Below are 15,838 nucleotides of genomic sequence, written 5' to 3'. Positions count from 1 at the left end.
TTGTTACTGTTTTGTTCAGTTTTAGCAATCAAATGTGATTTCCATATCCTTTCAGTTTCTTTTAAATTTTATTGAAATATAGTTCGCTTATACTTTTTAATTTCTGCTGTTATAGCAGAGTGATTCAGTTATATAAATGTAGATTCTTGTTCATATTCTTTTCCGTTGTAGTTTATCACAGGACGTTGAATATAGCTCCCTATACTATGCAGTAAGACCTTGTCATTTTAGTTGTTTGTTTGGGAATACACACCTGGATACACATCTTACCATGTCCGTGGCAGTCATATTTGGTTTTCTAGAGTCGGCAGCAATTTCTGGCTGTCTGCAGGGCCCACGAGCCCCCCTTTCCCTCTTCTGCTTGGGAATCTTTCCATAACGTCTTATTGCTTCGTATTCCCTGGTTCACAAGATAAGAGTACGTGATGTGCTTTGTGGTGGCTCCAGCTTGTCATCATGCTGGTCGCATTTTTCTTTTTAATTAGTGTAGCATACCAGCCAATCTCTGGGTTGCCTCAACTTTTTCAGCCCCATAAGTTTCAAAAATTTAACTAGGGTTTTGCCCTTCTAACCATCAAAGGCTTCTCAGCCCTTCCCATGACTGTTTAGGGGACCTCCAAGGTGACGTAGAGCCTGGGTCAGTTGCATTCTGTGCATCTTGTGTCTCTGCCTGTAAACCTGGGCAGGTAGTACATCATAGGTAAGCATGTGCTCTTTCTTTCGGGCGGCCCAAGCGTTCAGAAGCAGAGCATCCCCGTGTTGCTGGAAGGCAGAGATGCCCTCGTGCGATCCCAGACGGGCTCAGGTCAGTCATCACTTGATTTCTGCCCTTCCTCCACGGTCATGTGGTGAGCTGTCTGTTGATGGTGGTGGCTGCTTTGTTTGGTGGGGGGAGGGGAGGCCGTGCTTGCTTCTGATCAGAGCCCTGAAAGGAAGGGGATGATCAATGGGACCACAATCAGGAATGATCAGAAAGGAGTCAGGTTCCACAGTCATTTCTCAGCGCCCCTCCCAGGGCTCTACCTGGTCCCACCATCTATGGCTAGAGCCGTCCATCTTCACTCCAGTGGCAATGAATATTTTTTTCTGGTGTTGAAACACTCTTGCCATGAGCACGCACTGATCAGATGCCAGTTGTTGTGCTCAATCACGGAACACTGGTTTTGTTCCAGAACAGCCTGGAAGGGCTTTTCTGACCTCTTGTGCCTGTAAGAGCAAGTCAGCTATCCTTTCCTCCCCCGCTCAGCCACTGTCCAGATGGGCGGAAGCCCAAGGGTTTTGCCATCCATGGTTTCTCCTTGGATTCTGGAGGCCAGCTCTGGGCTTCCAACTGGCTCCTGACCGTGAAAGCACCACAGATGACACTTCTGCCTTCAGAAGCGCCTTTGAGAGGTTGAAGGTGACCCCGGGGAGGGGAGCTTCTCTAGTTCCTAGGGACATTCACTGAGCTGAGCTTCTGTGAGACTTGGGGAGAGTATCATTGTCTCCTTTGCTAGACGTTAAAGGAGCGAAGCTGCAGGTTTATTAGAAGCACTGCATTCACAGAGCAGAACTAGGAGCTGTGACAGACAGGTGACTTCCGTTTTCCCCCTGAATGTGAGTGCACTTTTCTATCTCCAGACTTCAGGGCGGTGCCAGTTTCCTTTACTATTTTTGGTTTTCTGATGTCCTCAGACTCCGGTTTTAATTCCTCTTGTCCTCTTTTAAAAGGTAAAACTCTTGCCTATTGCATCCCTGTGGTCCAGTCTCTTCAAGCAATGCAATCCAAAATACAGGTGAGTGGGAAGGCTGTCTTTCTGGGAGTTCCCTGGCGGTCCAATTGTTAGGACTTTGAGTTTCACTGCCAGGGGCCTGGGTTCAGTCCCTAGTTGGAGAACAAATATCCTGCAAGCTACTCGACAAGGCCAAAAAACAAAAGAAAGTGCATTTTTTCTGTTATTGTTCATGGTGCATATGAAACCATCAAACTGAACCAAAGCAGTTAAATCTTTTCACTTAGCTTTGTTTTCTTATCTCTGTTTAATTCATTTACTATGTAAGCATGTTGCATCTAAAGATTGTGCCCAGAGTGGGGGATAAAATAAAAAATAGAGCAAATAATAGACAACTGTAACAGTCATTCTAGCAGGTCTCCTGGGAACATTTGTAAGATGCTACCTATGTGTCAGACATGCTGCTCTATGCTTTGTTCATGTTATCTTCTTGGCTTGCTAACTGCCCTAATCGCACTGAATTGGAAGGAATTACTGTTACCTCAATTTGAAAAAAAACAAGGAGACTTGAAGTTAAATACCATCCTAAGGCCATGCGGGGAGTGAGCCTGAAGTTGGGTCTCCGCCTCCATTCTCTTTGGCTCCAAAGGCCAAGCTCCTCTTAGCAGAAACGGTTAGCGTTATATTAAAAACAGGGATTTGGCACAAATAGTAGAAGTGAAAATAAGCACCCCATCAGTGAGTGTGGCAGTTGGGCCGCCTTGTGTTTTGTGTTTTCTCGGACCTCTCTTTAGTTGTGAAACACACTTGGCACCTGGGCCAGAGGGGCCAGAACTAGGTTCCTTGGCACGGATCCCGAGGAGGCCGCATGAGTGCCGTGTTCCGTGGGCATCAGTATCATCTCAGAATCCAACTTGAATCTCACGAATACACCCTGGTTATTCTGAGTTGAGAGGAAACTGTGAGAATAGAAATAGGAAGCAGAGTAGTTCGCCGGCAGATGAGAAGAGCCGGTTGGTCACTTTTCCCTTGGTTTGGGCACGCAGACTTGGATGTGTGCCGAGCCTTCCTGTTACTGCAGTGACAGAATGAATAACGATAGTGCTGGGTTCTGGTCCACAGTCTAAAACAAACACCTTTAGTCCAGACTGACGCAAATGAGTTATTGGCTAAACAGATGGGACAAGGGGAAGCCCTTCCTTACAGTAGAAGTCCAGTGAATTCGTATAGAACATCATCATGTAGCAAATGCCACAGTGATACTGCTTCAGGCAGGAATCATCAGAGATGTGAAAGTGAGCGGATTGAAGTGTGAGGAAAATGGGATATTTACACACTCAAGTTATCTTTCCAGGAACTAGAGGAAAAGATGGTACCTTTATGGTGGGGGGCCTGGCTGTCACCACCGCATCCACGGGCTTACGGGGGACCTCACCAGTGCGGGGTTGTGTTGACCTCACAGGTCTCCTGCTAGGGGGATGAAGGATAAAATTGTACTTCCCTGGTTTTCTTTCATATATGTATTTTTTTCTTTTAATTTTCATATGTTTTTGTTGTTTGTTTGTTTTTGGTTGTGCTGGGTCTTCACTGTTACACAGGCTTTTCTCTGGTTGCAGCAGGTGGGGCTGCTCTCTAGGTGTGGTGTGAGGGCTTCTGTAGGTGCAGCTCCCAGGCTCTAGAGCACGGGCTCAGTGGTCGTGGTGCATGGGCTTAGTTGCTCCGTGGCATGTAGGATCTTCCAGGGTCAGGGATTGAGCCTGTGTCTCCTGCATTGGCAGGCGGATTCTTTACCTCTGAGCCACAAAGGATGTCCTTCTCTGGTTTTCTTGCCACAAATGCACAATTCTAATTTGATCACAAACATCAAATAAAGCCAAGTCAAAAGACATTCTACACAGCAACTGGCAAGTACTCAAACTATTAAGGTCACAGAAGACAAAGATATACTAAAGCTCTACCCCAGAGTGAAGGAGACGAAAGACACGACAGCTGAGTGCTGTGTGTGGCCCTGAATTGGATCTGAGTCTGGAAAAAGGCGTGTTAGAAAATCAGTTAACAAAATTTGAATAAGGTCTATAGATTAACTGATAATATTGAATCAGTGTTAATTTCCAGTGTATCAGGTTGGCCCAAAGGTTTGTTCAGATTTTTCCATAAGATCTTAACATAATGATGTTGAGAATCAATGTCATATAAGGAAGCTGGGAGGAGGGGGTAAGGGAGTTCTGTGAACTATTTGTGTAGTTTTGTGTAAGCCCGAAATTATTTCAGAATGAACATGTTCAAATTTAAACTTTATTTAGATGATTTTAAGTCAATAAAACAAATCCTACACTATCATTCAAGTGACAGAACCTTATGTAGTTATTGAAACCGATATTTTCTTCAGTTCCTCTTTGTGAACTCAATAGACACTCTTGCCGTGTTAACAAAGGGAGGTTACAAAGCAGTGTGTATAATGATAGTCCAGTTTCATGACTGATGGTCGTGTATATGCATATATATATGTGCATGCACACTCAGAGGTGAGAAAGACACTTTTCAAACTAATACTGGTTTTCTCTGAGGTGGATGAGTGGGATTCTGTTTCCTGTGGATGACTGGTGTTTTCTTCCACTGGGTACTTTGGAGTGCTGGGGTTCATACAAGGGGCTTTCACATTGTACCCGGTACAGATTAGAGGAGAAGTATGAATTATTAGGTCAGTGTGGTAAAGTCTCAGCTCTTTAGATACTCCAGGAGAACGTCTGTAGCCAGTGGAGGGTTTTTTCCTTCTTGGAAAGTTGCAGGGTTTGGGCGTATATCTGAGTTGGCGTGGGTCCCACAGTTCCAGTGCAGCTGACTCATTTCCTGGACCCGTGAACTAAGGACAGCAGAGATGCAGTTGTGTTCCTAGAGTGGACAGCATGGTGGGGCTCTGCTCAAAACCTGGCTCTGAGTGAGATGTTGAGTGCATCATTCCATCCCTGTATGCTCCAGGGGGGAATCATGGGGAGCCTGTGTCCTGGGGTTGCCAGGATTAAGGAAGGCGTTGCACCTGGATAGTAGAGCCCTGCTTCCCCGATCCTGGCAACAGTACCTGCCCGCTCAGTGTCCTCGTCGTCAGCAACGTGGACTTGTATGAAGGGCAGTGTTCTGAATTGCTTATATTCAGAGCATTAACCAGCCGTGTATGTCATTGCTTTTATTTACTCAAGTATTTTTTTAATATCAATAACAGCTCGTTTTATTAAAGATGGAAGTATTCTGTAGAAACGGTTTTCCAAGCCCAAATTTATTTCAAGTAACATTCAGTATAGGCCCTTGTGGTTCAAAGTAAACGGATCTGGCCTGTTAAAAACCCGTCTGGAGGGAGCAGCGAATTCAAGGCACCCGGCAGAGGCTTCAATTACTGTAGTGATGGGATGAGAACGGACCAATTTTCTGTGTTTCCACACTTTCAGCTCCTTGGGCTCTCTTTTTTTTTTTAAACATCTCATCCATCCTTCCTCACTCACTCCTGCCTTGCGAGGAACTGATTGTTCTTCCTTCTTCTCTGTGTAGTAACACCTTTTGAAATGTCAGAATCTCTAACGCTGCGCTGTTGATGCCCTTGTACTAACATGTTTACCATCCCCGCCCGGGCTTCAGCACCGTCTCGCAAAGACGTTGAGTACAGACACCTCTGGTTTGAATTCCAAATCTTTTTCTCCTTGTGGGTAAATATTTCCTATGCAAAACATGAAAACCATCCTTGAAATTTAATTTGCCACTAAATCTGTGCTTAGCTTCTACACGAATGTGGCTTTCTTTTTCCCCAAGATTTTTTTTTTTTTTGATGTGGACCATTTTTTTAAAGCTTTTATTGAATTTGTTACAATATTGCTTCTGTTTTCTCTTTTGATTCTTCGGCCGCGAGGCATGTGGGGTCTTAGTTCCCTGACCAGGGATGGAACCCACACCCTCTGCATTGGAAGGTGAGGTCCTAGCCACTGGACCACCAGGGAAGTTCCCTAACAGAGTTTTGGTTCCTCCCCTGTGTGTCCCAGCACTTTGGAGATGCAGGGCACCACTGGACCCTTTTCAGATTACTTTGTTTTCTTCTATCATTGTTACAGTTATTTATGGATATAATGTATATGTTAAAAAAATTTCTTGAAGAGTACCAAAGAACATACAGTGATCAGTGAGTCGTTCTACTGCCCCTTGGCCCAAATAGCACGGCTCTTAGGATAGTGTGGTCCTTATCACCAGCATCTTGTTTATCCTCCCAGGGATATTCTTTGGGTGTAAAGTAAGTCTGAGTATGCATAGTTCCCCCCACTTTGGCTGAAGTTTTTGTTTGATACAGAAATGGTTGCTTGCTATGCACTGTGCCTTGCTCGTCTTCACTTAATATGTTTGGGGATGCTTTCTTATCATTGCTGTGTTGACCTGCTTTGTTTTTTTTTATGGCCCCCTAGTATTCCACTGGATGTTTGTACCAGAAATTATTGAGTCATTGCCTCATTGATGGAATTTATGTTGTATTCAACATTTTTCTACAAAGCAATTAAACAACTTCTTTACACACACTTATGAATCTTTTTGAGAAGTTCTTATAAATGGAATTTGTATTTTTATTTGGTAGATAATGCCAAAATTGATCTTAAAAGGAGTTTCACCGATTTTCATTCCCACCAACGGTGTACAGGAGTTTCTGTGTCCCTGTGCCTGTATCAACACTGTCGGCTGTTTTATTTTTGCTCATCTGACGGGAAAAATATTGTGTCCTAGTTTTAATTTGAATTTCTCTTGGGAGTAAAGTTGAGCATCTTTTCACATGTTTAAAAGTCATATATTGAATTATTATTTCCATAAATTAACTGTTATGCCCTTCTCCATTTTTCTGTTTGAGTTGATGGTTTTTTTATTTTTATTTTTAATTGAATTACAAACCTTTATAAACTAAGAAATGGTCTTTTCTCTTATGTATGGCATATTTTTCCCCATGTTATTTGATTCAATTTTGTTTAGGTATTACTTTTTCATCGTGAAATTTTAAATTTTTTGTGTAATAAAATTCTTCATGTTTTATAGTTTCTGAGTTTTATGTCATCTGTAAAAAGGCCAACTTAACTCCAACTGTATTTTTCTAGCTTAGTTTTAAAAGGGCATTTAAATTGTCCGTCTTTTCATTGCTGATATAAATTGCCCCTTACTGTATATTTCCTGACTTTTTATATGTATTTGATTTAATTCTGGACTGTATTTGCTATTATAATCTCTTAAGTGCTAGCATCAGTTTTGAAAAAGCTACTACGGATTTAAGTTGTTTTAACACACACGATGTTCAGAAATGTCTTGATTATTCCTGCACATTTGTTTTTCCATGTGAACTTTGAAATCGGCTTATCTGGTTATGTATATTATTTTTATATGCATGTATATGTATATTTGTGACATTTTATATATGCATAAATATGCATGTTCATGACATTTTTATTAGAATTACATTTATGGATTGATTTAGGGAGATTAGCTTATTAATAATATTGGGTCTTCTTATCCAAGAATCATTTATTTAAATTTTATTTTATGTTCCTCAGAGGTATTTAAAAATTTTTATTGTGTTTTTGTGCAGTGTAGTTTTTTATGTTGGGTTTTTTTTTTTTTTTTTTTTTTTTGCTATTCCTAAACATGGTTCCATCTAACTTTCTGAATTGGAAGGTTATTGATTTTTATATATTAATTTTACATTCAGCTAGTTGACTGAATTGTCTTTCTGTAATAGATTTTCAAGGGATTTCTTAAGCTTTTTTTTCTTTATGATAAAATATCATCTGCTAATAATGACCACTTTACCTCTTACTTTCCATTTTCATGCATATTTCTTTGTCTGATTGCATGGGTCAGAACTTCTAGATCATTGTTCCATGATAATGGGCTTCCCTGGAGGCTCAGACGATATAGAATCCCAGGGAGACCTGGGTTCGACCCCTGGGTTGGGACGATCCCCTGGAGAAGGAAATGGCAACCCACTCCAGTATTCTCGCCTGGAGAATTCCATGGACAGAGGAGCCTGGCGGGCTACAGTCCATGGGGTCGCAAAGAGTCGGACACGACTGAGTGAGCACACAAGCACAGTGGGCCATCTTACCCCTTTCTTTAATAAGACTGCCTCTCATGTTTACAAGTGGCTACCCTTAATATCTGTCCAAATTCCTGTGACCTGTGTTCATTCAACTCATGGCATTTCTTTTCTTCTGTTCAATAGCGTGGTGATGGCCCCTACGCTCTGATACTGGTGCCAACAAGAGAGGTAAGCAGTCCCACTTTCGGGGTGTGTACTAATAATAAGCAGGTTCTTTCAGCAATATCGTTGAATAAAATTCAGGTGTTTTGACTATTTTTCTCCCTACTGCACCAATCACCACACTCTTTTCCTTTGCCAAGGAACCATCCTCTGATTTCTGACAAGAAGAAAAATTCGAGTAGTCTTAGAAACCAGAAGTTTTTGGTTTTGGAGAAGTGTTTCTCTGTTATCTAAAAACTAATGACATTATAGATTTCTTTTAAAAGGAATTAAAATAATTGCATTTTTGTACATTTTTTTTCTTTTACAACTTAATTAAAAATTAAAAGCAGTTGACCCTAAAAATGAACCCTTTTTTTTTTTTTTTTTTTTAATTTTGTGCTTGTTTCTGAAAGTTAAGCTTTTTGATATTTTTCTTCTTTCTTGGTAGAAATCTCTTCTATCTGATTTATTTTATTTGCCTGTGGAGAAAATTGCAGATCAGGATGTGTGTTTTCTGTATCAAATGCCAATCACTTCCTTGCAGAGAACAGATCTCGGCGATGGAGGTTTCAGCCCAGCCTTTTGAACATCCTGCAGTGCCCTGTCTCAGCTCCATCCAGTGAAGGAGCAGGCATAGAGCTATTTAAATTTTTACAGCAGCAACCTCGCCGCTTCCCTGGGATGCTTCATGAATACTAAACACATGGAAACTGTGTATCTTCCTTGGATAAAGGGATTACGTAGAGGCTTTGTTGATGGTTGTTAAAGGCTATAACCTACATTTATTTTCTCTTTCTCTGTTTCCACTGGGCTTGTTGGTTTCTGTGTTGTTTCTGCCCCCCTTAATAAACTTGGGAAATGATCATCTCTGTCCTTAGCTGCTGCTCTGCCCCGACATAGCCTTAGGAAATAGTCATGTCACCTCTACAGCAGCAACCCCAAGGCTAGCCTGCTGCGTCACCATACCCCTTCACACATACTACATTCTCTCTTTCCAGAGGCAGCCAGATTCAGGTCGACTCTGCTTCATTTTCTTCCATCTTTGTGCACCATAGACTGCACCTCTCTGCACGGTACTCTGGGAATTTGAGCCAGCAGAGGGAGCACAGAACACTGTGTTTGTGTGTGTCCAAGAAATAGATTCTCCAAACTGACAGGTTTCAGCATCAGCCTAAGAACGAGATGTGTTTCCCAAGGAGATTCTATGTAGAGGACTTTTTTTAATCCTAGCTTGAGGTCCTAGGTTGCATCCTTATCACTTCACACTGTCTAAATTTTTAAAAATAAATGAAAAGGAAGGGCGGGACCTTGCTCATCTTTTCTCACTTTTTCATGTTTACAGCTGGCTCTGCAAAGCTTTGATACTGTCCAGAAACTGCTTAAGGTAAGGCAAGCCACAAGTTCAGCTTTGTCTTTTTTTCCCGACTTTTTGAGGAAAGAGATCCCACAGTCTTTTCTTTATTTTCAAAGAGCTAGGAATCACTCCAGTGTCCCTCCATTTTCTGGTTGTCTCTGCTCTCCCCAGGTACAGTTTGTAGGTTTTTATTGATCTAAACCTATGAATCACTGATTTCTGGCTTAGTGAGTTTACTAGTGTTTCCTGGTACTTCCATTCCTATAATCTATTCATCATAGTCACTAGCAAGCTACCTACAGAGCTTCACAGGTACAACCTTAAGGTGATCCAGTGAAAGCAACTTAACGGGCTGCAAGCAGGGGTTGTTTCAGAATGGAGAGAGAGAAAGCTTCCGAGTCAAAGCCTGCCAGCCCACCAAATTATAATGAGAATTGATCTCTCCTTTTCTTTCATCATGGGTGGCAATGAGGAAGCATTGTATTTGGGTTTGATCTTAACCAAAAAGGAAAAAATAAAGGCAATAGACTCACTGAAACGTGTTTTCAGTTCAGGCTCTATAGGGAAAGGCAGAGAAGCTCCTTGAATCATTTAAAAAGCTCATATTCCTCTCTTGCAGCGTTGGAAGCTAGTTGAATAATTGTAATTTAAGTTAGTGCTGATAACCACGGGCCTGGCAATGCCTTGGAACTGTGTCTGTGTAGTATTGCCTCCTGCACTGAGAAGCTCTCCCTCCCAACTTCCTAAAGGAACAGGAATTTGCAGTTAGGCTCTGTTTTCTGTAAACAGGGCTTCACATTGATTTTGGTCTGATGTCTTTCTGTAGCCATTTACCTGGATTGTGCCTGGAGTGTTAATGGGAGGAGAGAAGAGAAAATCAGAAAAGGCCAGGTAGGAGAGTTTTGTTTGTTGTTAATTCCTTTTTCAATCTGCTCTGTCTTCCTCTTCTGTAAGACTTTGGCCCTTCTCATCCTGGGGAGGGAGAGCCTTGTCCCAGACGGTGGTTCCTAGTCCCAGGATGTACGGACAGCTCGAGTCCCCTTGAGGGGTTGTTCTAAACAGTGCTATTTGTTTTAAATATTGATGAGCATACCAGTGGTTCCCTTTTGATGTGATCAGTGACAGCTCCTTACCTTCTTAACTCACACCCTCAACTCCTCCCATCCCCCAATATCCATGGTCCCCCTTGGTAAGGATACATCCTCTTAGATTCCCATTTGTGACATTGGGAGTTTGGGAATTTGTTGTTTGATTTTACAGAAACAAGATTCTAAACCTACATGATGCTTTACATCTTGCTTTTTATACCCAGATACATTTATTTGTAATTCTGTGTTAGAATAGGTCATGCGTGTCAATAGAAAATAGTTGCAAGAAGTACATCCCAAATTGTCTACATTCAATTGAAGATGTTTTTACTTTATTGTAGCCTCATGCTTAGTGGTTAAGTCCAACCCTGTGTGTAATGTGTAACCAAGGAGCAGGTACTAAACGTGAAACCTTCAAATACTGGCTAGGATGAGATTCCACCCCACTGTAAACAACAGCCACAGTGCCACAGATGATATGGAGGTTAAGATGATAAGAGGAATCTCTCTTTCACATTTAAGAAGCTGGCTGGCATGGTGCATGCACCAGCGTGAGGACCCCGGTTCATCCTGGTTTTTTGTGCCATTAAGTGAGGCTTTTGTTTTCAAGCTTTCCTCATAGTGTTAGATAGTTGTTGGAGCTCCAGCCATTATATCTAGCCTCCTGCCATATCTCCTTCTTCTAAAGGTACTGATAGGATTTGCATGTTTCTTTTTTCCACGTATCTTATTGCTAGAACATAGGCATGTGTCCACTTAATGACAAGGGCAGCTGGAAAATGTACTCAGCTGAAAACTATACACTTTTATTACTGTGGGCTAATGGGATAAAGGATGTCTGGGGAGTAAGAAGTTAAATTTGTTCTACCTAGTCTATGGGGCAAGGAGGGGCACATTGCCTGGAAGTTACAACAAGAATTCAATGTAAGAAACCTTCCCGCCATTAGAGCACATTGACATGGGATGACTCATTCACGTAAGGGAGTCCCTGGCATAAGCGAGGTGATGATCTGGAATATTCTAGAAAGCATCTGTGGATCAGATAAAGGGCATTGGGTTATATATTAAAGATTTGTTTGAGACTTAAGGTTTTACGATTTAAATAGAATTTCAGCACTTACAGTTATTTTCTGCAAGATAGAGAAACTACAAAGAAAAACAAGAACTTAAATATATCTTTGTATCTACCTGTTGTTATGTTTATCATGACTCAGACTGTGGCACCTTGGCTCTGGCCATGAATCTGTCTTCCTTAACCCTTTCGTTGTGTCTTCAATTGATGCGGCTCCGTCAGATTTACTTTCTGTTGTGATGTATGCTTTTAAACAGGCTCCGAAAAGGAATAAATATCCTTATCTCCACTCCTGGGCGCCTTGTGGATCATATAAAATCCACCAAGAACATCCATTTCCGTCAGATCCGTTGGCTGATTCTGGATGAAGCAGACAGGTGAGCCCTTCTGGGAAGCATGAGAGGTGAAGGGAAAGGGCTGTTTCTGGATCTTCACTGAAACTTCTGGAGTCCTGTAGCATTCCATGTATTCATGGAGATTAAAACTCCTTCCTTGAAACCACAGAATCTTGGATTTGGGTTTTGAAAAGGACCTCACGGTGATCCTCAACGCTGTGAATGCCGAGTGCCAGGAACGACAGAACGTCTTGCTGTCGGCGACGCTCACGGAAGGTGAGTTGAAAAGAAACTCTCTCTGTTCTCAGTGAAGAGGAGGGGCTAGACGTGAGCTGCCCCTCAGCTGTCTGCCTGCCTTGGTTCTCGGCCTCAAGGTGGGAGCCGGGGAGGCAAGGAGGAAGGCGTCCTGAGAGGACTGCTCTCCAAACCGCATGTCCTGCATGCCCCGCCTCCTCTCCCCACCATCCTGACTCTCTCGTCCCTGGCGTCTGAGAAGAAGGAGAAAGGGCAGGTCCCAGGTCCAGCACCCTTGCGGGAGGGAGAAGCTACCGGCACTCACGTCGGTGTGGATGTAGGAGGAGGCTGGTGGTCTCTAGAGGTTGTGATGGTGGGTGCTGCCTGCTCAGGGCGGGGCTCCTGTCCTGAAGGAGGTGGCCTCTCTGCCAGCACGTTTCTAAGCATCATCATCTGCCTTTCTCCTGAAGACACCATGCTGCTCTTTAGTTGCTCAGTCGTGTCTGACTCTTGCGACCATCAGGCTCCTCTGTCCTTGGGACTTTCCAGGCAAGGATACTGGAGTGCGTTGACATTTCCTTCTCCAGGAGATCTTCCCAACCCAGGGACTGAACCCACATCTCCTGCGTTGGCAGGCGGTTTCATTACCACTGAGCCACCAGGGAAGCCCAGCTGGGACTTTTAAGGCTCTTTTTTAATTAAACCTGAAAAATACATTCCGTGAACTCGTTTCTGTCTTTCCATCCTCGTGAGATGGGGCTTCTTAGCTCTCTGTCGTAGGTGGGAGCACTGAGGCTCCACCAGGATTCCCTGCACACAGAGCGCTGCAGGGTGCTTCAGCGCTTGTGTTCCTGTTTCACTTGGTATACCAGCCAGTGCATGTGTACCAGACGCCATCCACCTGCCCCACCAGCAGTTCTCAGGGTGTGTTCTAACTAACAGTGACCATAAGAGAGAATCCATGAAAAAGGGATTCTGTGCTCAGAGTGGGGGAAATGCCACACACTCCCACCCCCTCTAGGAGATTCATTGGCACAGTCACACAAGTAAAGGTTCTGACAAGGCCTGTAAACATGGGAAGCCCTACGAAAGAATCCCAGGAAACCTTTCTATCAGTATTTCCATAATTTGTTTGACCACCGAAGCCTTTGTGGGAAGTGATGGGCAGACATCTGTTGCAGTGGTCTTCCACAGGTCAGAGTTTAGAAACATTGGTGGTGTATATGGGTTTTTAGGCCCTAGGAAGAAATTGGTGGATCCCTGGGAGCCTGACAGTGGGGCAGATCAGTGTTAGCATTTGGGGGTACGCGTCAGGGATTTCTTAGTAAGCCTGGATGTGTGGTGGTGGGGGTGTGCAGATGTGACGGTTGTACAGCACATGCCTGTCAGCTGTTCTGTCTTTCTCGCTTTCTCAAAGGTGTAGCACGGCTAGCTGACATCAGCTTACATGACCCTGTCAGCATCTCTGTCCTGGATGAAAGCCATGACGTGTCGAGCCCGGAGAGCGAGGCCTTTCTCGAAGCTTCTCCTCCACAGGCGACTGATGAGCTGGACGGCTTCGCCATCCCAGCCGGTCTCCAGCAGCACGTGGTGGTGGTGCCCAGCAAGCTGAGACTCGTCTGCCTGGCGGCCTTTATCCTGCAGAAGTGCAAGGTAGGTCTGAGGGCTGGGCCTGACCTGATCCTGAAAGGACCACAGTGCTGTTATGTCAGGCATGGAGGGCAGCGAACCGAGATGCACATGGAAGTTTCCCAGCGTCACTGTGGTGGCGAGTGCAGGCCTTAGCAGAGATCTCCTCAGTCAGTGGTTCTAGAATTGCAGTAAGGACTCAGGGGTCAGTGTGTTCAACTTGAGATGTGCCTCATAGGCCAGTCCTAGACTGACACTGGAGATGGCACGTGGTTGAAGCATGCTGGATGTGAGCCAGATACGAGGGTCTGTGTGCGTGGGTTTAGAGACTCATCCTATTTGTGTATTTACTGGGTTCACATGATAACTTTCTCTGGTACATGAGAAAATAGGAGGTGGAAGGGCTTGAGGGTGCAGCTTCTAGACTGCCTGCGATCTCAGGGTCCCCATGGGAGGGCTGTGCGTGGCAAGCCCCGAGTGAGTGAGGGAGGCCGAGCTCACATGCAGCTTTGCTCTGAAGCATATTTGTTTTTCTCAGATGCAGGAGGCCTGTTTGAGGTGGCAGCTATGTCATTTTCCTGTCCTGCATTCTTTGCAGACCAGTGTTGTTTTTAAAAATAATTCAAAGCCATCTGTCACCTCTGTTTCCAGTTCAGGGCCAGCCTGCCCACGTGTTTTACAGAGAGATTCATTTTAGCGTCACCTGATCTTAAAAACGCGTGGTGGTGTTTCCCCCACTTTGTGTCCGTGCAGTTTGAGAGAGACCAGAAGGTGATCGTCTTCTTCTCAAGTTGCGAGCTGGTGGAGTTCCACTACACCCTCTTCCTCCAGACCCTGCTGAGTGGCTCAGGGGCCCTGGCCCCAGAGCATTTGCCATCCACCTCCACGCCGTTAAAATTCCTGCGGCTGCACAGCGCCCTGGAGCAAGAGGTGAGCCCTGGGCTCCCCGGACCGGGACCCTGCTGGGCCAGGGAAGAGCATGGCTAAAGTGTGCGACCCACTGGAAGCCACAGAACGTGACACAGCCATGTCCCTGGGCGGGGTGAGGAGCCCCTCGTTTCCATTCACTTCTGGTCTGGGAGCGGGTCTCTTCCACCTGAGAGAGCGCGCGGGCCGGCTTGGCTGGACTCTGCCCCAGCCAGCTGTTAAGGCAACAGAGCACCACTAAGTAGCTGGCACCAGGGAAGGCTTTTGCCTTTTTAGTACCCAGTGTGTAATTAGGGCTTGATGTCTTCAAATTAAGAGCATTAATGGAGCTAAATCGTGGCTCCCATATGGTACTGCTGAGCGTGACTGCTGTCATTGTCAACAAGATGCAGAGCTTTCACTCGGAGCACTCGGGCTGGGAGAGGACATGGGGCACCAGGGGCTGCGGGGGCTCTGCGTGGCGAGTATTTTTGAGCAGGAAGGAGAGTGAAACATTCTCTTCATCTTGGGTACTTAGGTACTAAGCTGCGTTCACTCTCATTCCGCTGCTGGTCACCAAGCCAGCCATTCAGGGAGTCGAGCAGGATGTAGGAGGAGGTGAGCTCGCTGGAACTGTGGCAGGGAGGACAGGCAGGGCTTGAAGAGGGAGCCAGCTTGTCCTAGAGGAGAGGTTACCAGGCAGCTGAGGAAATGGAGAGCCTGAAAGCAGAGGACGGTTTGACTAGAACCACCTTAGAAAAGTCAGAGCGTTTTTAGAGCCAGAGAAGGCCGTCAAGTCTAGCCCCTCTTTTTGTTATTGCTTTTTTGTTTTAATAATTAAGGAAATGGAGGCTCAGAAAAATGAAGTTACTCAAGGTCACTCAAGGACACAGCTTCTTAACACAAGACTATGCCAAATGTCCTGAATATTCCAGCCTTAATGAGTTTTGTAAACTCTTTTGAGTTTTACCTCCAGGTTTCCCAAATCAGTTGAGTTTGTTGATTTCATAATGTAATGCCATTTATGGTTTGTTTTTTAACTCAGTTTACTAGTCCTCTAGGTCTCTTTTCTCCAGAGCCATCCTGCAGAGGAGGTGTGAGGGTAAAGAAGAAGCTGAATGTGGGCTCAGGAGGGTCTAGGGACTTGCAGAGGTCAGCAGAAGACCCTGCAGTGAGGGTGTTTCAGACAGGGCATCTCACAGCTGTGTGCGCTGGGGCAGGCTGCCCGTGTCCTGGGCCTGACTGCCATCCA

At 44.6% G+C, this 15,838-nt stretch overlaps 1 protein-coding gene across 2 annotated transcripts in view; it reads left to right on the top strand.

The window, feature by feature from the left end:
• DDX31 (DEAD-box helicase 31) overlaps positions 1–15,838 on the top strand; it is a 73,752-nt gene that overhangs the window by 7,035 nt on the left and 50,879 nt on the right. For both annotated transcript variants that reach the window (XM_027556660.1, XM_027556661.1), the window contains exons 5-13: positions 735–805; positions 1,711–1,775; positions 7,948–7,992; positions 9,311–9,352; positions 10,149–10,213; positions 11,740–11,859; positions 11,987–12,093; positions 13,469–13,704; positions 14,434–14,610. In XM_027556660.1, the coding sequence (XP_027412461.1) occupies positions 735–805; positions 1,711–1,775; positions 7,948–7,992; positions 9,311–9,352; positions 10,149–10,213; positions 11,740–11,859; positions 11,987–12,093; positions 13,469–13,704; positions 14,434–14,610 (928 nt within the window). The remainder of the gene's footprint in view (positions 1–734; positions 806–1,710; positions 1,776–7,947; positions 7,993–9,310; positions 9,353–10,148; positions 10,214–11,739; positions 11,860–11,986; positions 12,094–13,468; positions 13,705–14,433; positions 14,611–15,838) is intronic.

This window comes from Bos indicus x Bos taurus, chromosome 11 (assembly GCF_003369695.1).
Source record: "Bos indicus x Bos taurus breed Angus x Brahman F1 hybrid chromosome 11, Bos_hybrid_MaternalHap_v2.0, whole genome shotgun sequence".
Classification (NCBI taxonomy): domain Eukaryota; kingdom Metazoa; phylum Chordata; class Mammalia; order Artiodactyla; family Bovidae; genus Bos; species Bos indicus x Bos taurus.
The sequence above is the reverse complement of the archived record's forward strand: the minus strand, read 5'-3'. Positions and strand labels throughout refer to the sequence as shown.